At 39.7% G+C, this 26,897-nt stretch overlaps 1 protein-coding gene across 1 annotated transcript in view; it reads left to right on the top strand.

Moving 5' to 3' along the window:
* Positions 1 to 1,399: 1,399 nt before the first annotated feature.
* The window catches only part of LOC108136764 (protein couch potato), a gene marked incomplete at its 5' end in the record, with an annotated part of 51,148 nt that continues 25,650 nt past the window's right edge, over positions 1,400 to 26,897 (top strand). The window contains 1 exon segment of the mRNA XM_017258123.2: positions 1,400 to 2,779. Coding sequence (XP_017113612.2) covers positions 1,400 to 2,779 — 1,380 coding nt within the window.

Genomic DNA, 26,897 nt, shown 5'->3' on the forward strand with positions numbered 1-26,897 from the left:
TCGAAAGTTAGTTTTATCTTCTACATAAATTGACATATGCAAAGTATCTGAAATTATCCGTACAAGCTGCATAGATTTGTGTGATAGATATAGATATGTGTGGTAGATACAATTCACAGGCGTAAAAGTAAAGAGAAAAGGGGCAGGGCTTCGATTCTGTCCTTGCTCCATTATAATCCGCATTGAAAGCCTTGTTTGTTTTCTACCTCGCATATATTTACACATAAACTGACATCCATATGCATATAGATCCCGAAACATATCCTCGAGATCTGAGCTTTAGTTATGTGCATATTTTTGCCAGCTCAAGCAAGCGTTTGTAATACATTTTCGGTTTGTTGTCAGCTCAATTTTCAAGTTGTTTCAGATACATAACCCATTCTCATGTGGATTCTGGAGTGTGCGAGTGTATCTGGGTTTTTGTTTGTTTGTTTGCCTTGCGGTTGCTGTTATTCCCATTTTGCTGCTGTTGCTTCTATGTATTTAAATTTTTTCGTAGCCAACTACGCAATGGAGTTGCCAGCTGCTGGCCTTTTTGTTACTGCTGATGTCTCACTATGATAAGAGTAAGTAAGTGTGTGCTACACTGCAAGAAACAACAAGAGCAGTCTGTGTTTTACCGGTCTGACCCACTGCCTGTACATTCTTTGCATATTTGTCAGTGCTCGCAATCTAAAATGCTGATTGCTTCGAAAAACATCTGAATAGACTTGGTGGGAGATAGAAGTTGAAAATAATTTGATTTGTCTTGTTTGTAGTTTAAATTGGACATTAACCAACTAAACCAATAAATTTTATGTAGAAGCATAAAATGTGTACAGCTTTCCATTTTTATAATTTTCAGTATATTTTTAGTCTCAATACTCTTTTCACTCAATTTTTCTTTTCACCCTCCAACGAACAAATTTGTCGTCATATTTGCTTTTGATTTATGCAGTGTTGTTCAAGACCTTCGTTCTACCCTTTCCCATTTGGCTCCCGTGTAAACATTTGCATTATGTTGAATAAGCCCGAAAGAATTTCGACATATCGAAATATTATTTGCATATGCGAAAAAACAATAACTCAAACGCTGCTTAAATATTTGACTTATATTCAAAGCTAAAATTCTAGCTCTTCTTTACCTAGAACAGAACAAATTTTCTAGACTTGTGGTATTAAATCTACTACTCACTCAAATTACTTCATAATATTTAGCACAAGAGTGATAAGATTTTGAAAAATCAATAAAGGTTATGAAATGTAATAAAATGGAATGGAATGTTAGGAATTATAATAACAAAGTTTCTGTTAGTTGTTTTCAGAAATACATTTTTATGTGACAAAATCATAAGAAATTAAGTCTTAAACAACAAATTAAAACTCGTTTTTGTTTTCTTTTTCTTTCTAGTTCAAGTGATTCGTCAAAATAGCCAACTACCAGGACCTGTTGGGCAGCCATCATCAACTGCTCATAGCCGCCACCGCCGCCGCCGCCGCTGCAGCAGCCGCCGAACCGCAACTGCAACTGCAACACCTGTTGCCAGCAGCGCCGACGACACCAGCAGCCATTAGCCATCCGAATACGAATTCGATTCCGATTCCGACAGGCAACCCGATAAGCCCCATCAGTTCGATTGGCCCGATCAATCAGATCAGCAGCAACAGCCCGAACAGCAACAACAACAACAACAACCAGCAGGCGGTGTTTGAAAAAGCCATCACCATTTCGTCGATTGCGATAAAACGCAGGCCGACGCTGCCGCAGACGCCAGCAAGTGCCCCACAGGTGTTGTCGCCGTCGCCCAAGCGCCAGTGTGCCGCCGCCGTCTCAGTGCTGCCGGTGACCGTTCCCGTGCCCGTTCCGGTCTCCGTGCCGCTGCCCGTCTCCGTGCCCGTGCCCGTCTCCGTCTCGGTCAAAGGTCACCCGATCTCGCACTCGCACCAGATCGCCCACTCGCATCAGATCTCGCATTCGCATACGATCTCGCATCCGCACCACCACCAGCTGAGCTTCGCACATCCCACGCAGTTCGCGGCCGCCGTCGCCGCCCACCACCAGCAGCAGCAGCAGCAGCAAGTGCAGCAGCAACAGCAACAGCAGCAGCAAGTGCAGCAGCAACAGGTTGCCTACGCAGTTGCCGCCTCCCCGCAGTTGCAGCAACAGCAGCAGCAGCAACAGCAGCGACTGGCCCAGTTCAATCAGGCGGCAGCAGCAGCACTTTTGAACCAACACTTGCAACAGCAACAGCAGGCCCAGCAGCAATCCTTGGCCCACTACGGAGGCTATCAGCTGCACAGATACGCACCCCAGCAACAGCAGCAGCAGCAGCAACAACACATTCTTCTGAGCACCGGCAGCAGCAGTAAGCACAGCAGCAACAACAACAACAGCAGCAACAGCAACAACACAGTAGCAACATCAGCGGCTGTGCCAATTGCAACATCCGTTGCTGCGGTGCCGACCAGCGGCGGCAGCTTGCCGGACAGTCCCGCCCACGAATCGCACTCGCACGAGTCCAACTCCGCGACCGCCTCCGCGCCGACCACGCCCTCGCCGGCAGGCAGCGCCACCAGCGCCGCCCCCTCAGCAACAACAACAGGAACCGCTGCGACAGCCACAGCAACTGGCACACCAGCAACATCGGCCGTTAGCGACAGCAACAACAACCTGAACAACAGCAACAGCAGCCGCGACAGCAACAACAGCAACGCCGTAATGGAGAATCAGATGGCTTTGGCCCCGCTGGGACTTTCGCAGAGCATGGACTCCGTGAACACGGCCAGCAATGAAGAAGAGGTGAGTGACAGCTTCCATTTCCATTTCTCTATCCGATATATACACAAAATAAAAATAAAAATAACAAGAAAGACAGCAAACTTCGGCAAGCCGAAGTTCATATACCCTTGCAGCTATCGCAAGAATTAAATATTTTTGAAAACATTAAAATTATGATTTACTTGCGTATATGTTTAAAAACATTGAAGCTATGACGATTTGCAGCTTAATTATTTGATTGTTCTATTATATATTTTTATTATTTGTATGGGAGCTATATGATATAGTCGTCCGATCCGGCTCGTTCCGACTTATATACTACCTGCAATAGAAAGACAACTTTTGGGAAAGTTTCATGCAGATAGCTTTTGACGAAATTTTAACCATAATTCTGAAATATTTAACCATTGCTATATGTCGAAGAACTAAACAAAAAATTAAAAAACAGCAAAGTTATAATTTCTTTCAATTGTTTTTCCGATTGTTCCTATGGGAGCTATATGCTATAGTCGTCCGATTTTGATGAAATTTAAACCATAATTCTGAATTATTTAACCATTGCTATATGTCGAAGAACTAAACAAAAAATTAAAAAACAGCAAAGTTATAATTTTTTTTCAATTATTTTTCCGATTGTTCCTATGGGAGCTATATGCTATAGTCGTCCGATTTTGATGTAATTTAAACCATAATTCTGAATTATTTAACCATTGCTATATGTCGAAGAACTAAACAAAAAATTAAAAAACAGCAAAGTTATAATTTTTTTTCAATTATTTTTCCGATTGTTCCTATGGGAGCTATATGCTATAGTCGTCCGATCCGGCTCGTTCCGACTTATATACTACCTGCAATAGAAAGACAACTTTTGGGAAAGTTTCATGCAGATAGCTTTAAAACTGAGAGACTAGTTTGCATATAAACGGACGGACAGACGGACAGACGGACAGACTGACAGACGGACAGACGGACGGACAGACGGACAGACGGACAGACGGACGGACAGACGGACATGGCTAGATCGACTCTACTAGTGATGCTGATCAAGAATATATATACTTTATAGGGTCGGAAACGTCTCCTTCACTGCGTTGCAAACTTCTGACTGAAATTATAATACCCTCTGCAAGGGTATAAAAAACGAGTAAGCGAAAAGGAAAACGAAAAAGAGTTGGCCCAGCAGCGAAATGCGACAAAAGTGACAGCTTGGGGAATACAGCGGGATCCAGAATACTAAAATATTGCATGAGTTGGGGTAGAATCGCGCAAAGTTAGACTGGCAGCTGAAACTCTAAGTAGAGTACTAGAATTTAGGCTAAAATCTACATTTATGTACATAAGCAAGACCCATTTAAATTATTCTGGAAAATATCTTGGGAAGCTTTAGACCAAGCTGTATTAGTTTTGTCGAGTTAAAGAATTTTTTGAGAACAAGTTTCCAACAATTAATCTTTAAATTTGGAGTGCATAACTGCATAACAACATTCGTTTGAAAATAAACTATCACTTGAAATATGTATTATCTTAAGTTGTTTTAATATGTCCTGCGGAAAAAAAAATAATGTATATAGCAATTATTTACATCCTTCTAAAAATAAGATTTACTGAATTTTCTTATGACCATACCTTGAAAAATACATATCTGGTTTTTAAAACCAATTTTCAGTGTTTCGCTTTCATTTGATTTACTTAAAGACTTTCGCCTCAATGCGAGCTGTAAAAGAAAGAATGATCGATATTTCGAGGGCTGGCCCAATACATGCACCACTCCTCTTTCATAACCCCTGAAATAATGGTGCGCTACATCAACTGGCAGCTCGGGCGTAAGATTTTTGTTGGCGCCCTTTGTTTTTGGAAAAAATGGGGGGCAGCCAACTGCTTTATGAAGCCTAAAAAAGAAGGGAGGGGAGGTGGGGCGACGCCTTTGCACTTGTGTAAGTGGCATGTGCATCCAATGGTGGTGCAACTGCTGCTTCTGTTGTGGTTGTTGCATACATTTTGATTATGCGCCCTGTCTTGTGCTACACATATTTCACGCTGCTTTCCTTTCATATTTCTTCGCAGCAGCATGCCACGCGTAATCCGCACGGCACGTGCCCAACCACCCAGACCCCCCTGCACTCCACCGAACCACCCAACCACCGCCCCAGCCATCGTTCGCTTCGCTGCACTGCCTTCATGTCAAGTGGGTACGTGGCCTTACACGCTCACAAAGCGCGGTGTTGGGGAGGGGGGTCAACAAAAGGGGGTCTACTACTACTACTACTACCGAACGATGCGTTAAATTTGATTTTTCGCCGGATAAAAAAAATGTTCTTACTTTTGTTTTACTTTTCTTATTTCTACTGCGATTATGGATTTTATGTGCGCGTGATTTTGTGAAATTTATTGAAGTCCTTTATCGCACAGGTTGCTGAACAGTTGGCTGAAGGTGAAAGAGTAACTTGGTTTAAAGATAAAGTGGCAAGCAAGAAGTGAAAGAGCATATAATATATATATATATATATATATATACTATATATATATATACTATATATATATATACTAAAAATTTTATATTTATAACTTTGCTTTTAACTAAAAAAAAAGGAAAGGAATTTTGCATGCTAAATCTAAATGTCATAAGCATGTCAGCATTATTAAAATATTCTTTTTATTTTAATGTTTTAATCTATGCTAATAAAGTAATAAGCCAAATATAAGCACGGAAATATTTGCAAAACGCAATTAAATTCTGTTAAAAGTTAGAAACCTTTTGCCGTCTTACTGCGGAAATTCTCCTACGGAAATTCGCATTAAAAATGCATCAATCACTTGGCTCCATTTGCATTTTACCCCAACTTCCTGCAGTTTAAGGCCAAATAAAAGGCGAGAAAAATCCAGGGAAAGAGAAGATAAAGTTGCAGTTGAAAATAAAAATATTACTGACTAGGAGACTTAAAATAATCAAAATAAATATCAAGCCGAAAAGTAAACGAAGTGAATCGCCCTGCAATGCCAATGGAAGAAAAAAAGATGGCAAGGGGCTGAGGGTCGTTGACCTGAACCTGGAAAAAGAGTTGCAAATGCAACTCACCTCTTCCGTAGCTATTCATTCACACTGCATTCTGACTTCATTTGTATTTATGAGTATTCATTCTCGGCTCTGCCCTCCCACTTCCTTTGGTCCTTTACGTGTATGTCTATGTGTGTGAGAGCTGCATGAATTATTGATAAGTCAATTAAAAAAGTATGACAGCGGCTGATGGTTGGTAAATATTTTACAGAGACCTCAAGCCAGGGGGCTAGAGCCATATCCCTGATGCATCCTGCCCAAGCTGTTTGCTTGTCATCTGCAGGCGGCAACATATTGCTTTTCTTTCATTTAAACGTTTTACGAGCAAGGGAGCCAACTCCCCCAAGCTTCACTGCGGGAATATTCGGAATTATATGAAATATAGCATCTTGAATTAGATGATGAATTTTAAATTTAAAAATATATTATGTCTCAAACAAAAAAAAGATGTGGTAACTTAAATTCTTTGTTAAGGTTAAATCGTTTGATTAGAATTATAGAGATGACCAAGCATCACTTTTAATTATTATAATTTTTTGAGTATTTTATCTAAAATATAGATTTCTACTCTATTTAAAAAACTACGCTATCTTACGTCCTGTATTTGATTTAAGGGCCGCAAACAAATCTTTTTATTGTTTAAGTTAGCATTATAAATTTGGGGACTCCATTTTGGGAGTGAAAAGGCAGAGGAGTGAGAGTACTGTCCAAGAGTCCTGAAACTGATGCAAAGTGGCCCCAGTGACTTCTGGGGCCATCGAGCAGCCAAGTTTGCGCAACCTGCCATATAAAAGTGTGTGCGATGCAATCGAGTGACCCCTGGTCCTCAGATTCCTCTCAGATTCCACCTACTTAGCCCCACCCGGCTGCAACAACAAGTTTGCGACAGCACGTTCGGCTTTGTTTAAATGCAAAATGTGAGAATATATAAAACAAACTTAATAGAACTTGTCACAGATGTCCTTTGGGCCCGGACCCGGTTGCCTGGGTTGACATCACATCCTGCCCAAAGTTGCGCACAATTAAACTTTTAACTTTTTGCCAGTTTGCAGAAGGCATTCGCCCGCCCCTCTGCCCCTCTTCCCCTCCCAGGAGCCACCTCTTCTGGCACTTTTTATGCACATTCCACATTTTTGTCATGTGCACTCAACGGAAATTGCCATGTGCCAAAATGGTAGCTGCCTCAGCCTCAGCCGCAGCCTCTAACTTTACCATGCCAACCACTTTCCATTTTCACTCCCCTGGCAGTTTGCAGTTTTGCAGTTTGTTTGCATTATTTTGTTGCACATTTTTTCAATTTGCTTATTTATTTTCTGTTGTTTGTGCGCAAAATTGCAAATAGAAAAATGGCCAAGGAATATCAAAGTTGAGAGTTTTGGCCACTAGATGGCGAGCATCGGACTGTCAGCCTGTCTAACGAAACAGAAGGAAAAGTTTGCCAGTTTCCCTGTCGCAACTGTTGCTCACCTACTATATGGCTATGGCTAAAAATAAAAAGAGAACAGAGCTGAACAGAGCCCACAGCCTAGGAGAAGGAAAGGGAAGGCAAATGCTCTTGGCTAAACAATTCACGCCCACTTTAAGGGTCTCTTCACACATTTTGTGTGCAAGGCAACCCATTTTTTTCCGCACCTTGACATAAATGGCAACTAAATTTTATTTACTTATTTAAATTTGCATTTTATTTGTCCTTGCTGTTTTCCGCTTCACGTTAACCCCTCGGAATGCCAAAGAGTTGAGTTTTCTGATTTTCCTATTTCTTTTTTTGTTTTTGACAAGGCTTTTAGGCCAAAATCGATGCAGTTGGCAAATTGCTTTACGTGGACAAATGTTTGGGTCTTGTCTGTGCCACTTTCAAATTCCATTTCCAAACAGGTAGCATGCCCCTTAACATTGTCCACTTTGCGGCCAAGTCCTTGAAGTATCTTGAGCGCCATTAGGCCAAGTCAACTGCCAACCTTAAGTTTTCATTTAAATTGACCAAACCACACTGGAATAAGGTTTTCTTACTGGCTTAATTAAACGCGCAGTAATGCATTTTAGCCATTAAAATCAAGAATTAAAATTCTTATTTAAAGTCCTATAATTTATTATCTGCATAAAAATTGCCTAAAATTTTCGGTGTCTTTTGTAAAACATTAAAATTACACTTTTCTAGACAGCTTTTTTCAGTGCAACTAAAGATTGTAGAAGTATAAAATTGAGAGAAAAGAAAAAACGATGAAGTTGCCTTTCACGGGAATGGGTGGTGGCTTAATTCAATTTAGCTAAGGACAATTTCGCGCTCAATGAAATTATTAAATGGTTCAGGCCAGAAGAAAGAAACGAAAGGAGAGACTAGATTCTCAAGATGTTATCGGAAATAATTTGTGTAAAACTAGAGGGCCGACGTAACAAAAAGAAAAAAGTCGAAGAAAATGTGCAGTCAGTTAGAGGTTTTTAAGAAAACGTTTAAGATAGCTCAGTTTAAATGGCTTTGTAATGCATCTGGGTTTGTTTAAGTTACTCTTTTATGGAACTCATCAGTGGAGTTGACCTTTTCAATGCAGTTGGGAAATGGGGAATTGGTACGTGACTTGTGGCAGCTGTCGCTGATTAAACTTCAATTAATAAAACAAACGCCATGCAACGTCACCTCGTGTGGCACTTCTCTCCAGCGCCCTCTTTCCCTTCCTATCGGCTTGCGGTGCTCATTATGCATTTAACATGCATTAACCTACCGCCGTGTAATGCAATTAAAAATGCCAGCTGAACACATAAATTACACGCTTTAATAATGCAGAAATTAATAAGTTCTGTTCGGCCTCGACTCCCAGGCCCATAATTCTTAATTACCTGTATGCGTGCGTGGGTGGAAGGGAAGAAGGTGTGCGACAGGTGAGAAAGAAAGCAGATAGTTGATGGCGATGAGGAGAAGAAAGTGCAGCCATTAACCCAGGCACATATTGCAGGTTGGTAAATGTTACTTGGTCATGTTTGCTAAGCTTGCCCACTGGAAGTATCCACAAATGGATTCTGGATTCGCATTTTCCTCGAGCTGATGCTCCTTTTGGATTTGGTCATTTTGCGCTTGGTTTTTCGCCTTTTGTTTTCTCTGCTCATTACGTCCGGGGTACGGCACCCGGGAGCTCCATCTCCTGGCCCCTTAAAACTCATTAGTCGCTGCTTTGTCTCTCTCCGAAAACAGAGCTTTGTCCCTGCCTTGTTTATGCGTTGCCATTAAATCGACACAACATGCAAACGCCTCATAAACGAGAATTCCCCATCAACAATGAGCCAAAAAAAAAATAGCAGAAAGACTGCAAAAGCAAGTAATTAAAGCATAATAAAATGGATTTTTTTTCTGGTACAAAGTGGTTTTTTTCTTGTGACTAAGGATAATGTGGTGTCTGATATTGGCTTAAAGATTGTTGTTGAGTATCTGAGAGAGTATCTGAAGAAGATTTTTTTTCTTTTAACTTATTTTGATTATGATAAAGTATTGCGTGCATTTCATACTAATTTAATGAAAATAATACTTTATGCCGAGGGGTGTCCCAAGATTTCTTGAAACATAAAACTGCCTTGAGCCATTTGATAAATTATGGACTGTTCATTATTTTTCAGTACCATTTTCTTATTGACTATTTTTGTTTTTTGTGAACATTCTTATAACTCTTCTTCCCTCCCTTTTTTCCCTTTCCCATTTCTGACCATCAATAAGTAAGGTTGACTGTAAACACGCATATACAAAAAATGTTGCTGACATTTGCAACAATTTCCGGTTTCGGTCAGTTGGCTGTTTCCTCTCTTCGCACGTTTTCCCACTAATTTTCCTCGACCATGCTCCTTTTTGTATGCAATGCGACATCTGCCGTCTGCTGCCTTTTTTATGATTATTATAAGTTTTCTTTTTGTTTGTGGGTGTTGTCGGGTGGAGATGGTGGCTTCCCCCCTTTTTTTTGGGTGCCAAAAATTTCACTTAGCGTTTTTGTTGCTCCCTTTGTTGTTTATTGTTGTTGGCGAAGCTGTTGCTGTTGCTGCTCCTGATGTTTTGTGTTGTGTCATCATCGACACGCAAGTCAAACAAATCAGCAAACAAATAAGTGCAAACGGGCGTTTTGGGGATGGCTGGCACAAAGGTAACGGCGACGGTAAACGAAAAGATTCAACACAAACTGTGGGGCATTTCCCACCTCGTGCCCCTTGTAAACACAAAATCGTGACGGGACCAAAACAACAATGCGAATAAAAATTCGCTTCCTTGCAGCTCCATTTTTCTTTTTTCTTGTTTTAGTTACAGTTTATGGTCAGGGAAAAAACCCACGAGCCCCAAACAAAATACATCCTCACCTACAGCTGCTTATTTTTTACGTGGAATAATTGAAGTTTCATTTGAGTTGACCGTTTTTGTTGTTCTTTTTCGTGGGGGTGGACAAACTGTTGGCAAGTTGAAGTTGAAGCCTCGGCGGTCAACGCCGAGTAAGTGAAAAAAGGTTAAGCTCAATTAAATATTGATGGAGTTGGGTAAAATTTGAAGTTGGGAAAGGGGAAAGTGAATTTCTGTCAATTGAAAATTTATAAGCTAGCTGACCGTTGTGCCTTGCGGAAAATTTAATTTACACACTGCGGTTGAATTTGGGTTGACCGTATAAATAAAGTTTAATGTTGGGGTTAGATGATGTTTCTTGTGCGTTTTAGATTTTGGATTCAAATTTTGAAATTAGTTGTATGTTTACTAAGGAGCCCTTTTAAATTGCGAAATCGGCCCTTATTTGCTTTTACTCAATTGCAAATGTCGCACAAGAAGTGTAAAGTAAGTGATGTGGCACTAAATTAATAGAGGAGTCTATATCCCACCCAAATTCTTCAGCCCTATTTTCCGTGATACCTCCGTATACCCTCAGCCAAAATTTCATGTGTTGAACATTTTGGCCGTAATGTGCTGACAACACGCAATCAGGAAGCTTCAGGGGGAGTGAGGGAGCAGATCAGCGTTCTCTACAGGCCAAAGACAAATGACAGTGCCACATGCCACGCGCTTTGTCTGTTTGAGTGCCATCGTCTTGCTGCACCTATCTTTCCTGGCCCCTCTTCTATGTTGACTATTTCCTATTGCTTTGTTTCCGCTTGAGATCCTTGGAGAGTCTAAATAATTCTCGGACGACGCGTGCTGTGTTTTTGATCCGTCGCACTTGGGAGGCCTTCATTAGTGGGCACAGAACCCCAAAAGTGTTTGCCGTCCATCATAATTAGGACGTAGCCCAGAACATGTGTTTTTCCCCTCTCAACAAGCGAGACCTCACTCGCACTCACTAACCATCTGCAGTCATGCAAACATTCTTCATAGATTCATATATATATGCCAAAGGTCATTTTGTCCAATCAGCTAAAAAATGCCAGCTTAGTTAGAGAATTAAAGGATTTGTTTAAAGCTTAATTTTTTTTATATTTTTACATTGATTATTGTTTTTTTTCGTATATATTATTTGTATGTATTGTATAAAAATAATATATACGATAAAAAACAACATAAAAAGAATAATAAAGAATATTTTCGAAGAGGATACAATAAATATTTGTAAACTTTTCACTATAGTTAAAACACATCAACACTCTGGATCTGCTTTCAGTTGCATTCTTTATAAATTATGATTCTTAATAGATGAAATTGTGGAATAAATAATAAACTTTAATAATGAAAACAGAATAAATTTCGTTCGCTTCACATGCCTTAAAAACTTCAAATTTGTTTTCATGTTTTTTGGTGGATGCGTTGTTTTTGTTCGTTCGCAGTTTTTAAAACTACGTGGGGGGAGTCAATCATAAAATATGAAATTTACACACCCCAATAGACACGCCCACCCGCTCACACGCCGACACGCACACATACCAACAATTACCCTGCAGCTGCACTCAATCTCGCACGGAATTCTAGCACCAAATTCTGGGGAAGAGGAGAAGTTGAGGGGCGGCAGCCATTTGAGCGGAAACCGGAAATCAACTTTGGGGCGCTTTTTGTTTATGCGATTTTATTTTCCTCTGCCCTCCAAACAGAAAAAAAAACAAAAACAACATGCAGTGCACCACACTAAAACAACAACAGCAAACAACATTCGGGAAAAATCATAGCACAGCTTTAGGGGCTGTTCGGCTTTCCACCCACTTCTTTGTTCATATTTCACAGCTCCATGGTCCTTATTTGTTTAGCATGTGAAATAAGGGGAGGGGAGGGGAAGCGTTAAAGCCTTGGCAGGAGGATTCTGTTTTCAAACAGCTTTTGATGTTTTATGCAAGCCGAAGAGAATGACTGTCAGGTTTTCCTCAACAAGGGTACAGATATATGTACAAAGACAAACAAAGAAGAAGTCCATAATATTGAAAATGAAAACGGTATTAATCATAGACAAATAGAGCACAATGGGTATCAGCAAAAGAAATGTAAAAAATATACATGATACATATACATATGTAAAAAGTATTTTAAAGATTAAGCGGCAACGGCGGTTAGTGAAATATTCGTTAAATTATAATTAATGTAGGTACATTAATATGTATTTAATAGGTAGTAGGTATTTTTAAGGAAACCTTTTAAATTACTCTTTTAGCAAATAGCATTTTCTTCACAACATATGATTAAATATTATAAGAATATGCCTTAAATGTTTGAGAGCACACTTTGCCGGCTTACAACTTAAAGGAGAGTCCCAAAGAACCATGCCTTTCCCCAAACCTCTAGCGATATCTCAGGATTTCCCCCCAACTGACTGGCAAAATTGCTCCATTAAATTTCCCAAAGTGCGTAAATCATTTAGCAAGCAAGTGTTCCACAGGTTCATTTACCTAGAACAGAAATGCTGGGCGTGGCATGAAAGTCGCTCCATGCTCCAAGTTTCACTTTGCCACTTGGTTTGGAACTTTTGTATGCTGCCTTCATCTGGCGATGCAACAAAGCTGGAAAAAAACTTCATTGAAGCCGGGGCCAACAACAACAAACAGAGCGGGTAAAAATGGTCAAAAACCATTGAAGCATGATTTTAATGGCAGCGTAAAAGAGTGGCAAGGGGGGGTTTGAGTTGGTAAAGGGAGGGTAAGAGGGGGTTTTCATGTAGCTGGGTAAGCAATTTATTTAATTTGCGTGCCATGTAAGGGTGCGAGTTAAAGGGCGGGCAGGAAACACTGTAGTCGTCCTTCGAAGCCATCGAAGTGATTCGATGAGAACTCATTGTATGCAAAACTAGGGACAGAACAATTGAAATTAAAACCTTATTAGAATTTGAAGCTTATATAAATAAAATTAACAAATTTATTTGACACAATTCTATATTATCTTTATGTGGTTACCTAAGTTACTGATTATTTATCAATGAATTACTAGTCGGATCAAATGTATATAAATTTTTTTTTGACAGCGTATTTTTAATGATTTTCCTATGTTTTTAAGCCACTGTAAGCTCCCTTAAAACATGAAACCGGCGAAAACTCTATTGCCACACAGCTCAGCTCCCTTTGCGTAAACATAATTTTCTTTTCCGCCTATTTACGTCACAAAAGGCGAACCAGGAAGGCAGGAGTTTCCAGAAGAGCGGCAAATAAGAAAGGAATCGCCGCTTAATTCCAAAATGTCGGTGTGCCGAAGAAAAAAAGGTGCAGCTTCAGGGAAAAAAAGAGTAGAAATGGCGGCAGAAAGACTTGTGCATAGAAAACATCATTGATGTTTTTTGAATGCCCATTGTTGTCAATGAATGGAGCAAAAACCCATTTAGAGCGCCATTGGCAATATGTAAGGAAAAATTGTCGCCGGTCAACATGGGTTAAGTGTGCTGGAAGCGGCATAACTGTTGATTCAGCATTTGTTTGGAAACTTTCTATAATTAATAGATGTTTGCTGGTCCAATGAAATTTAATTAAGCTTTAATGCTAGTTTAATGCAATGGTATAATAGCTAAAATGGTATGTTTTATCTTTTATTTTTGCAGGTATGTGCTCACTATATGGTTAATCAAATTTCGTGTACCTTCTGAATCTTTTGTCTCGTACCACACGCAAGTATACAAAAATAACGTTAGTTACGCTTAGCTGGCAGGAATATCAATGAAAAAACAGACTCAATCAAATGCTCATTAGCCGTCACTGAAATTTGGGTCATGAAATGTCCATTAAGCTATGGAAAAATCGCACACAAATTATACAGATCCGATTCCACGTCAGTCCCCACCCCCCTAAACATCCCCTTTAAGTGCACGATACGAAGCGATTCAATGGCAGGCGAACACATATAATCCCAGCTGAAAATCAAATATGCATGGTACATATTGCCGGCTATATGGGGGTTGAAAAAAGGGGGATTGGAGGACGATGGCTCCGATAGTCGTTGGAGCGGTCAGTTGACGTGCTCTCGCGTAATTACAGTCCAAAATGTCGACAACCTAACCTATGCTCTGTTGCCCGAACCGCGTACTTCCATCCACCTAAACCTTATTTAGCTGGCAAAATTTTCAATTGTGTGCGGGAGCCAAAGTCGCACAATGTCGCCCCTCTAATGATGCCTCGTTGTTGTCGCTGTGTGCAATTTGGCGAAAACTAAATTGTTCTATTGTATTTAAGTTAATTACTCATACTAATGCTAATTTGTGTCTCGTACGAGTCGCAGTTTACAATTGTCGTGAGCGCGACGGCAACAATAGCAATAAAAATTGCCTCCCTTGTTATTGCTGATGAAGTTGTCCTAGCCTAAAGTTGATTACGAGAACTCTTTCTCTTGACAATCAATTTGCAAATTATTTCGAAACCATAAAATTAGCTTTTTAAGGGTTATTAAAAATTCCGAAAAAAATGTTGTTTCATATATTAAATAGATTTGGTTAGAACTAAACATATGTATTTTACTGACAAACAAGACATACTTCCCTTAAAAATACAAGCTATGTAATAAGACTTTTATTGCTTTCTAACACCTAGCAACGACTAAACGAGCCCCACAATTTCACATGTGTAAATACACCCACTTCGATATAGATTGCGGTTATATGTGCTCCATCATTCAACCTTCATGGATCGCTGATTCCAAAAAAATAAAGAAGCAACAATAAGTAACGAAAATTTCATTGCAAAATGTCCAAATGTCTCGAGTTGATTGTTTTATTTACGACCCTCTTGTTTAATGTTTGACAAATTAGAGACAAAAACAGCAGCCACAACAACAGCAATTAACAGTGGCAAGTACAGGAATTAATGACATTTCGTTGCCAGCCAGAGACAATGGAAAATGGCAAAAAGTTGTACAGAAATGAAAATGAAAAATAATAACTTTTTGTGCATAAAGGGAGAAGTAATGTTAACATTCGAGTGCGGTTGAGCTGGGGGCTTCGAGGTGTTGGCTCGAATTACACGAGCGACTTATGCAAGTCGAGTTGCCACAAAAGTTGCCTACCCCCGAAAGAATTGCTCAACCTATCCAGTTACCTCGGCACACACTCTAAGATGATTTCGGCCACGCCCAGGGCCTTAGGCCTCACGCTCACATTACCGACAACCACAATCATTCAATCCAATCCCAATCGCACACCACCCACAATTACATGTGGTGTAATGAGCTAATGAAATAATAAATATTAATCAGGCGCCTTTGATTTGGCTCAAAAGTTGATTGCCTTGAGTGCGATTTCAAATCTTTCGATTAAGAGCAGTCATCTCGATTGAAACAATGTTTGGAAAATACTTAATAAACGAATAAAGTGAATGGCCCTGAATGACAGCCAACGATCGCTCCATCAGTCATCCCGTCATGCAATTAAACTAAACTTATGCCATTTCATAAGTACAACTGTAACATTCAGTCATTACAAATTAAGCAATGTACTTGCAATTTTAATTTCCCAACAATGCTAAAATGTTGCTTTATAAATCCAATCAGACACAAAGTAAAAAAGTTAAATAGAAAAAAATTATTGAGAAACTAGCAATAAATAAATTCCTGCTCTTAAATGTAACCCAATTTTCAGCTTACTGTTGCTAAATAATTTCATTTAAATCAAATAAAACAACCAGAAATCAAATAATTTTAATTGTTTTGCTTTCTACCATTGTACAGAGTTTAATAAAATCGAGCCTGCAATTAAAACCATATAAAATGTGATTAATAGTTGCCTGCGCACCAGGTCCATGTGAATTCTCTACCTTAAATTTCTGCCCCACCTTAAAATTCTTTAAAAATAGCCCCTTTTCGCACTCTCTAAATTGCTGGAGCAAGCTGCTTAAAAATTCTGAACGCATTTGGCATTTGTAAGATGGTGTAAAGTGAGTTTGGATGGACATTTCAACACGATGCCTTGCCAAAAAGAAAAATGAAAACTTGTTGCTGTGTATGAGTGTGTTGGTGCATAATTATATATTTCATTTGAAATCTGGCAGTTCTCCCATCTTCAAGAACTGCCAGCTTGTCATTTGGTAAACAAATTACTTTACACACTCGGCAACAGAAGACACAGACTCCCAGACTCCGGCAGATTGCCCAGTTTTGATAAATCCCTGCTTCGCTTCGTTTTTTCCGAACCCCCTACTCCGCTTTCCACTCCAATTTTCCTAGCAGACTGAGCAGACACTTCCATCAAGTTTATCGCGGCAATTTCATCTCATGACTGACTGGGCTATGTCTGAGAGCAAAGTTGAGTGGCAGTTGCAACTATAAACCAGAGGCGTAGTTTTTCTTTGATAAGAGATTTTCCGGACCGCTTTGGCATCTAATCAGAAAACCATTTCACAAAATGGTCCGTTAATAGCCGGGCCAGAAACGAAGTGGCAGAAAGGCCAGCTGCTGCCTAATGGCGGGCAGTCGGCGACTAAGCCGATATTAAAGCCCAACTTTTGCTTAAGCCACTTCGACTAAGCCAATTTGTCAACGGAAAGTGGGAGGTAATATTTAAAGATAGATGGGCTGGGAAAAACTTTTAAACCACCAACGACGGCGTTAGGTGGTTTAAAGTCAAACTTTAAGTCTGATGAAAACCGCTGAAAATGCTCATTAAAAACATGTCAGTCCCTCTGCCCACCATCCCCTTTGATGTGGAGATAATTTTCTAACCAAATGTGGTTACATCATTAGCGTGTGTCTACACCCTGGAATCCCCATTTCCCATCTCCGCCAGCATGTGTGTGGCTGTAATAAATTTATTAGTATCTCCTCCTGCTGCCTCAGCAAATGATGCATGGTTGGATATGCTGGACCATATATCAAGGGCCCGGGCTGTAGCCTTTTTATTTCCCCCAAGCCTGAAACAAAGACGAAGTTTTCCGCACATCCTCCCACCGGCAGTTCCTTGAACTTGCCATGTATTCATATCATTTAGAGGCCCCCGAATGGGCAGGGAGAGTCACTGTTTGCTATATGTATATTAAAACTGACATTTTAATGAGCTCCAGCAAATTAATCTTTGTCGGCGACAGGTTTTCCATAAGGTATTTACTTGGCTTTGTGACTTTTTTCGGAAAAGAAATTCCGTCTTTCATATTCTGGCTTAGACAATTAAAAAGCAATTTAAGGCAATTGCATCGGAGGCTGGGAATAACTGTTTACGTCCGCCACTTTAAAGTTCAAACGTTTTATGATAAGTCATGGATAAATTCCCCTCTCCTTTTCCTTCTAACGGTGCTCATTCCCATTCCCCGTGTTATAACCTCGTACTAATGGAAAGTTCGCGTAATTTGTCAGCAGACCATAAAAATATACATATATGTGTGCCAGGAAAAAAACTGAATTTGCCACATTCATTTTGCATATGTGCAAAAGTGCAGTTGGCAGAAAAATGTTAACTGGTTGACAGGGCACGATGGTGCAGTGAAAAAAAAAACCTTATCAAAATAAATCAAAAGTTTTGCATTTCAATATGTAGGTATTAAAATAAGTGACATTGAATCAGAGCGATTTACTTGTTAAATTAGTTATGAATCCATTAAATTCACTTCCAAGTTTTTTAAATATCTTGTGGGGGTTTCAAATGCTCAAAATTTAACAGCTTTTTTTTACTCAGCAATTTAAAAATTCGGCTCAAACTTAATTTGTATTTTTTGCCTGTGTAAGATAAGCTGGCTGTTGGGGTTAAAGTTTATTTGTCGGGTCACGCCTGCCAAACGAGTCGAGTCTGTCTGGTTTTTACTGTTAATTAACGCCTGGGAAAATATCATCATCAGCATCTACTTCATAATTTTCCTTCATTTGCGTTTTTGCATCGTTTCTGACCAGGTGACGATGACATTTGCCGTAAATTGATTAATGATCTGTGGAGATGAAAACTGTCCGCAGCTCTTGACATTTAACTAAAAGGTTTTCCCATGCTTATCTGGCAGCCGTTTCCCGTTTTCCGCTTCCCATTCAAGCGCTCCGCAAACAAACTAATAAATGCCATAAAAATATTATGTATATGCCACATGGCCAACATAAATATTCATTTTACCGCACGCACTCCTAAGATAGCTAAACAGTGAGTTTGTGGGTGGCAGCCATTTTGCCACTATAATGGTAGCAAATACGTCACATGACTTTTCATAAGCGTCGCCCGCCACTTGAGCAGTTTCTCTCCCCGCCTCAGGGGATGTTTTTTCCTGGCCAAGGACAGAGATGTCTCAGAGCGGAAAAAGTGCGGAAAGTGCGGAAAAGTGGGAATCATCCTTGACTCTGTTTCCCCCTTCGGCAGCGACAACTTGTCATATTTATGTGGAATCGTTTAAGCCAACTTTGCGTTGTGAATTGCTGTTGGTTTAGCAATACAAATGCGCCAATTGCCAGGAGCAAAGGAAAGTGGCAGTAAGCTGCTCAGAGTTAAATGCTTTTCAGATTGAAAGAATTTACTTTAATGCGTCCTTTTCTATTCATCCACCCCATGTGTTGTCGACAGCGTTTTACTTAATTACTGCCATTTGATTGTTGCAACCGATGTCAGACAGCAGTGGCAGTGCCTGTTGCCCAATAAAATTGTGGCACAAACTTAGGTTAAAACTTCAAGGATTTCCACAATGGGGGATGAGACGCAGAGGTACCTAGTTTTCCAATTGCATTAACATTTAAATAGAAACGTGTGTACGGCAGTAGAGAATTCCATTTCAAATTTGTTGTGTCCTGGCCCGTGACAGGCAAAAATGTTTTGTTATGAATTTTTCATAAACCAAAGTGAAATGTGCGATATGCCCTTGCTGGTGCGGGAGTGGAGGGAATTTTTGGCATGGTATATATACGTGTAAGCAAAAAACGCGGCAATGCTAAGCATGCCAGGCACGTTGTTCCAGGACTAAGCTATGCTCAATGATATGCAAAAGTTAAATGTGTAAGGATAGAATGTCCTGAAAAAAAATCCGCTACATAAAGAAAGTAAATTTATGGTGAAAATGAAAAAAAAAAGTGCAGTTGCTTGTTAATGAGTTAACACTCTTATGCCCTGAATAAGAAGGTAAATGTCTGGCTAGAATCTCTTAACCAGTTCCTAACAATAAAGGTATATTGGACAAACAACATAATTACCTATTATTATTAAAAAAAACAGTAAAAAACAAATTTTTAATTAATTTGCCTATTTAAAATATTATAACTACGTAAATACCTATAAGTACATCATAAACAACTTTTGTATTTACCTTTTTGCTTAAAGCGTACAAAATAATGTTGGTGAAATATAGATAGGAGCCGCAGTAATTTTTGAAACTATTTATGTAGTTTTAGTGGCCCATTAAGTGGACCGCAGATTTCTCATAAAGCCCGTGTCTAAGCTGGCAAAGAAAAAAAATACGAGCTGCGATTGCCGAGATGCTAAAGTGAACAAGGTGAAAGCAGCGTGCAAAGGATGGGGCCTTTCAGGCCAGGTAACCGCACATTATGTTAATGAGCTTTTTGGACGCTTTCGCCAGCTATTTCTGTTGCTATTTTCTGCAGCTCGCTACAGTGGGATGCTAATTATGGCTGCCTCAACGGCCTTACTGACCTGCCACAGACTTTTGTTGGCCCCACTTTTGGCTCTAACCGACTGCTCCTTTTTCCTGCCAGGCTGACAAATTACGCGCTTGAAAATATTTTATTTTCCCATGTTTTTTTTGCATTGCTCATTTTCCGTTTTTCGTTTTTTTGGGCCAGCAATAAAATGCAAAAAATCAAAAAACAAAAACAGAAATATATGCATTTTCTGCGGTTTAATTATTAAAATGTTTCCATTTTGCTGCCATGCATTTTGTGAATTTTTAAATGCCATTTTTTGTTCTTTTCGGAGTCCTAAAGCTAATTAAATTAATTGCAAAAATCTGGCTCTACCGTCCGCAGAGGGTGCCAATTTTTTTGTTGAACCATGGATTGTGGTTAGACCGCAGATTCAGTGCAGCCCGGAAAAGAGCAGCATAAACTCGTATGGCAAAATAATAATGCGTGGGCCTTAGAGGATCATAAACAGGATAAGTGAAAATATTTTATATTATACACAAAGAAACCTTAACTGGCGGGCATCAACATATATCAATAGAAACTTACTAAGGGCAAATTAATTTGTAAAAAGTGTTTATTGTTAAAATTTTAATCCCTTAATTATTACTCAATCTATTATAAACATACAAAAATGTTAATGACGTTATAATGGTAGCTTCATAATAATCGATATTTCTCCAAAATACCTGCATTGAAAATCGCTGCTAAAATCATTTTTTCAATTCGGCATCTGACATGTTTGGGCCATAAACTAATTTAGCTCTAACCGAAAAATGCAAAACCTACTCGCAAATCAATGGAATATGTGTTGTCAGCTGCTGCTGCTGCATCTATATACCCCTCATTCCGTTTTTACACTTGTGTCCGCCTGTCAACGTCAATTTGCCAATGGAATGACTAGACAAGGTTGACCCCTAACCCTAACACACTATTTACCCAAACGCCCCCACATGGCATTCAACGAATGCTTGCCAACCGTTTTTGCCCCAGTCATGGACGAATATTTAAAATGTCCTGGACGAGGACAAACGCACACGGCGACTTGCAATAACGCATCATTAAATGATTTGGCAACCTGATTAGGCAACGTGATCGGTGTTTCTGATGTGGCAGCGCCTCTGCCAAGTGAAGCCGCAACACGTTGCGTATGCGTATTGTGCGGCATTTGCCACCCTATCAATAGCGGTCCGAAATGAATGCAAATTGTTCCTGCAACAGAACTGATTTTTTTTCAACCGCGTCATATTTACTTAAATTTTGCAATGCCAATTGGCGCTTATCTCACGTGCCGCAGCCGCTATATGCAGCAAGTGCCAAAAACAACACGAAAAAACCTGCATTTTCGCAGCCTCTGTTGTTAGGTGATTGTTTATGTTAACCAAGAGTGGAAAGGCAAAATCAGAAAAAAACAAAGCGAAGTAAATAACTGGAAGAATATATATGTTCAGTCGGGAGAAAAAAGTTTATTAAAAGTTTAAATTAAGTCGGGCTTGTGTTAGTCTATTTAATAAACATTGAAATAATTAAAACTAAAATAAAACTATACAAAAACAACACTTTTTGACACTTTTTTGACATTTTTTGTTGTTTTCTTGGCTTGTATGCAAATTTAAATAAATTATATATAATTTGATTCAAAAGAGTAGGACCTATTAATTTGTTGCTTAAAATAGAAAGAAAGTAAGAAAGTTTAAAACTGTTTTATTTTTCCAAGTGCAAGCCGGAAGGTCCAGCCATAGCGCCAAATACAATTAAGCGAAAGGCAACTTAAACTAAGAAGCAGCAGCAACAACTCTCGAATTGCTGGAACCCTTTGAAGATAGTTTCTACCGTAAACTAGCCTGCACTCATTCTGGATTTCCAGATAACAATGGCCACCAAGTGGAACACAAGCAACAACGTGCAAACTGCGGCAGCAATGCGAACAGAAGCAGCAGCAACATTAACGGCAGCAACTTCAGCAGCAGCGGCAACAGAAACAGCAGTTAATACTCGCTGCTCCGGCGGCCTCACATGATTAACCAAGCGCAGATATAATTGTAATTGGATTTTGTTTGCTGCTCGAGCTGATGATGGTTGTTGCTGCTGATGTTCCTGCCGTTGTTCGAGCTGCTGCAGTTGTTCTATTGTTGCTGCAATTTTAGCCGGTACTGCAGTTGTCGTCTCTGTTAGAAATTTTTGTTGCCTCTTGCTTTCGCATATTTCGCAAGTGAATGGCATTCCCTTTTGCGCCAGTTTTTCGAAGCCCCGACCACCCCATTCAGCCGCCCATTTTTCACCCTTTTCCGTGCGGAGCGCACACTAATTAGCGCATATTTCACCTGTGCAGCGAGAAAGGGAAACCCAAAGAGCAAAAAGCAAAAAGCTGATTTCCTTGCTGTGATTTCCACTCCTGAATGTAGTGTGTTTGCGAGTGCAATTACAATTGCAATTACCATTGTCGCCCGTTACTCTGAACTACAGTTCACTTTAATTTTGATTTGTCAGTTTTGGTCGCATTTTGTGGGGTGGTAATGGAATTTTTAATAAAGCATATCCATCCTTTTTGGGTTTCCAGTTACCTGGCAAGCCAACCAATGCTTATCGTGTGGAGGGAACCAGGCTAGGAAGTGCAGTATACGTATACCTTAATGCAATAAAGATCTTCAATGGCAATTCTAATAAATGACAAGCCAGCAAGGGAGAGTACTTATTGTATGAACGCGAGCAAGCCCTTTAATTCATTACTAATTGAAACTAGACTCTGACACTTTTGCAATTTGTTTCGCTAATTATGCCATTAACTCATAATGAGAAATTTAACAAATTAATATTACACAAAAGTAAACAACTATTGATGGCAAAACAAACAAAGGTATTATTATCTAACTGCATTTTCAATTAATTTTATCGGCATGGAAACTAAATATGGTTTCAATCGAAAACGAATTGAAAAACGTGAAAAATGTGGATGAATGGAAACGGCTTAATGGTCTAAATGCATTCTCATCGAGGAAATGGGTGCAGCCTTTAATTACGAGGGTGCAGCAGCAACAGCAGAACAGCAGTTGCAACATCAATTAGGCATCCCCACCCATTTTGGAGGCCAAATTATGTCACGTTTTGGTCCAATGATCATTGCTCGGGCAGATTTTACAGTGATTAGCTGCTCACAATGCATGCCCGATGAGAAGGGCGGAAGGTTCGGGGAATCGGGATAGGATGGGGCGTGGCTCATTACCATTTGCTATCGGTGGCAATTAATCGACCGCCCCCTCCTCTGAGAACGCTCGCTCTGGGACACAATGGGCTCACCATAAAGTCGTTTATGTTAAACATCGAAAAGCGAAACTCATTTCCAAATCGATTGAAAAAACACAATTTGTAGCGGCTCAAAAGTCATATGGCAACATCCATAAATCGGAAATTACAAATATTTTGAGGCACCGAATTGAGAATCACACTGTGAACAAAGTTAATTTGCATTAAGTAGCATTCATTTTATTAGGGCAAATATTTAAGTTTTAAGTTTGACTACTGCCAGCATTTTTTAATTAGTCAAACGTGATGATTTTAACTTCTACATTTTCCACCGACCAAGTCAAAAGGTTCAGATTTAAAAAGAAAATGAAATTTGGCTTAAAATTTTTAAAGCCTTTCGTTGGTGTCATATGCTCCGGTGAAAGATATGGGACAGAAAAAACGTTTTAACCTTTTGCTGATTTGCATTTTGTCAATTTATTTTGCATTCGTTTTATTCTTGCCGTTACCGATACTGTTGTTTTTATTTTTGGAGCTGACTCGCAGCACATCAGCCTGAAAATATGCATCACAAAATTGTTATTAATATTTTAATGCCTAAAGTGATTGCGAGTGAGAGTGGCGAGGTGGAATTTCCACAGAGATTTCCCAACGCTACCCAAACCTTTGAGTCCAGCTCTTGCAATATGAGCAAAATTCATCAAAAATTTATATTGAGAAGCCGAAAATAAAAAGTTCAGAGTGCAACTTAAAGAGCTTAAAAAATCATTAAAGCTGACAATTAATTTCATTACAACGACACATACAGATGCGAATAAAGAGACCACAGTCCAAAGGCTAAGAGGAGGGCAGACGAGTAAATCCTGTGGCAATGCGAAAAGTAAGAATTATTATGCATTCGCTGAGGAAAAAAACGGAAGAAGCGAAGTTGCCGCCCAGCCATCCAACAAAAATAATAAATTATTCCCCAGCCGAAAAAGGTGCAAAAACGTAGACCAGCCAAAGGAAAATCGAATAAAGTGCGAGAGGAAACTGGCGGAGGGGAGTCAGTCGGGCATGAAAACAGCAGCGTGCGCCACATGCATCCATCCTTGGAACTCGAAAGGGGCAGTCAACGGTATAATTTCTCATATACATGTCACGCGCCCCCAACGAACCGTGCCAAATGTGTTGAGACACTTGCTTGACGGACTGGTGGAAGAGGAAGAGATCCTCCAGGATAATACGCGGCAGTATCCGGGGACATTGGTCAGTTGCGGTGTACTGCTGCACTGACAAAAACAACGCAAGATGTCTCAAAAAAATATTCCTTAAAGTTTTGAATTTAATCCATTTTTATATATTTTAAATTATATTTCCCATCCATATAATTGATTGATTTTTTTTTAATTAATTGAGTCTGAAGTTCAATTATGCTAACAACAAAATGACATTCCGTTTTCTGTTTATTATATAATCTGAAGAATTATTTAAAGGGTTATAAAATTTACAATTTAAGCAATATTAAAATAGTAACGAGACTTTAAGTAAATTATAGCATTTTTATAGTTTTAAAGCGGCTACTGATAAAAAGGTATAAAATATCTCTGGAATCTTCAAAATTGTAATAAATAATTACTAGAGTTTAATTTGCATTTTGCTCAGTCAGTTTCTGACAGTGAGTTTTGCCCAGAAAGGTTCAAGCACAAAGTTTTTTGCGCCACATTGCATAAAACACGAAATATGGTGTGCCAGGCAGACGGTATCTGAGTTGAGAACTGAAACTGAGTAGCAGTGAGTGTGGGTGTGGGTGGGAGGAATGTAGGGGTGTCGGGAAAACTGGTGGGACCTCCTTTCGAACAGGACAAGCAACAGCATCGCAGAGCAGCGGGGACAGTTATTACCCAGCGGTTGCTGTACATGTGTCCAGGAAAGAACGTGCGTGCTACAATAAATCCTTATGACTCTTCTCATAACCTCCTACTTCACAGCCCTCTGCTTCCTTTGAGCCAGAACTCTTCGTTTATTTATGGTAACTTTAACTCCCATTAGACACATTTCAATGCATATGCAAAAGATTTATGCGACAATGTGCATACCTTTAAGCATATGGAAAAGAGTTTTGAAAAGGGTAAATAGTTTTTTAAAGCTTTGCCAAAAATATCTTCTTGTACAAACAACAATTTAATAAAACTTTTGTAACATTTTTACAACAATATGTAATGTAATGCAAAAATAGCTCCAAAATTGTATAAGTGTTAGCGTAAGATATCATTTAACACAGTCCAATTAAAATTCTAATTCGCTCTTCCCTCTTTCTTTTCATTTCAGGTATGTACAACATAAATTTCGTTTATTGCGTCCATCTGTAAGTCCACCGAAATACATAGTGCATTATAAGCATATAAGCACATAATTCGCCGCCGATCAGCCGAAACGAACTCAGCGAAGGGAATGTGTCGGGCAATAAATTAGTCGCAAATTATTATAAATGCGAGGACATTTATCGCTGTCAACAGTTCGGTTCCCCCGTCGGCAAGTGCAAATGTTGCACATATGCGAAGGGAGACCAGTGGCACCACAGGCTGAAAAAAAAAACAGAAAAAGAAAAGGAAAACAAGTTCGAAAAAGAGATTTTCTGGCCTCTTGACTAGGTCACTGATTAATTGCAATTTGATGCTAAAAATTGCACACAGCGTGGCATTAAATTTTCATTCTTTGGTCTGCCAAAATTCGAATCAGACAGAAGTACAACTCGTGGCGAAGGCTTGCCAAAATATCAGAGTATCATCTTTGAATTCGTTTTAAGTTCGTTGAACTCTTCGGGCGTGTGACAGCCAGCCAAAATGCTGTAGAACAATATGCTCGAGCATTATATAATTTTAATGCGCCCCTTGCTCTTTGTTTGTGTCTGGTTTCCCAAATATTTTTGCCTTCTTTTTATGACAAACTACTTGGAACCCACGAAGCTTGTTCCTGTCACGTGTCTATGTGCTCTACTTTATGCCAAGTGGGTAAACCGTACCGACACCCCAAAAAAAACCCCCTTTTTCGATCGCTCTCGTCTTTTTTGGCCACGTCGCTTTATGTTCGCATTCATGACATGTTCCGGCAAGTGTTGAAAATTTTGTAGCACAATCCCCCTTTGGAGCCCCTTTACTATTAAGGCACCCGCTGCCCCTGCCTCTGCCTCCGCCTCCGCCTCTGCCTCTGCCAACTTTTTGGCCCATCAAGTTTGCTGCTGTTTTTGTGGAGGCTATTAAATTTTCGTGTCTGTTGAATTGCTAGGCAACCACCACCAACTCCACCACCCCCTTAAAATTTGATGTGTTTTTTGGCGCCTGACGCTTTTGCCTTTTGTTTGGCGTTGCTATAGTTTCCCGCTCATCATGATACAAAATAAAATAAAGGCGAGCAGGAAATATTCGCCTGACAACATTTCATCAATAACATGACGGGCAAACAACCCATCCTCTCAAGTTGTTTTGTTTAATGTTTCATGAGCCACTGGTCGCCTTTCGGTGGGTTAAGAAAACGTTAAGCTCTGGCAAACAACTTTTATGACACCGAAAGGTTTTAAAACCTTAAAGAAGCAAACTCAGATTAACCCCTGCGTGGCCATTTAATGAGCTCAATGAGGGGTTACGTGATTTGGCGTTTCGGCACGTACCACCAGTCCTTTTATCCCTGCCGAAAAATAGAAATTCTTGGAAAAAATTTGCACTTAAAGACGCCTTCAAAACAAGTTGTATCAAGTTAAATTTTTCCTGACCAATTTCCATATGACAGAGGTACCTTTGAATATTTCAAATGTCGTTGGCCGCCGCTGTCGCTGACGTTTGGACAAATACAATTTAGAATTCCCCACCGTCTGCTCTAATGCCTGCCACGCCCCTCGGCCACTGAGGGGCACTGAGGGCTGTTGG

Source organism: Drosophila elegans, unplaced genomic scaffold, assembly GCF_018152505.1.
Source record: "Drosophila elegans isolate 14027-0461.03 unplaced genomic scaffold, ASM1815250v1 contig_476, whole genome shotgun sequence".
In the NCBI taxonomy this organism is placed as follows: Eukaryota; Metazoa; Arthropoda; class Insecta; order Diptera; family Drosophilidae; genus Drosophila; species Drosophila elegans.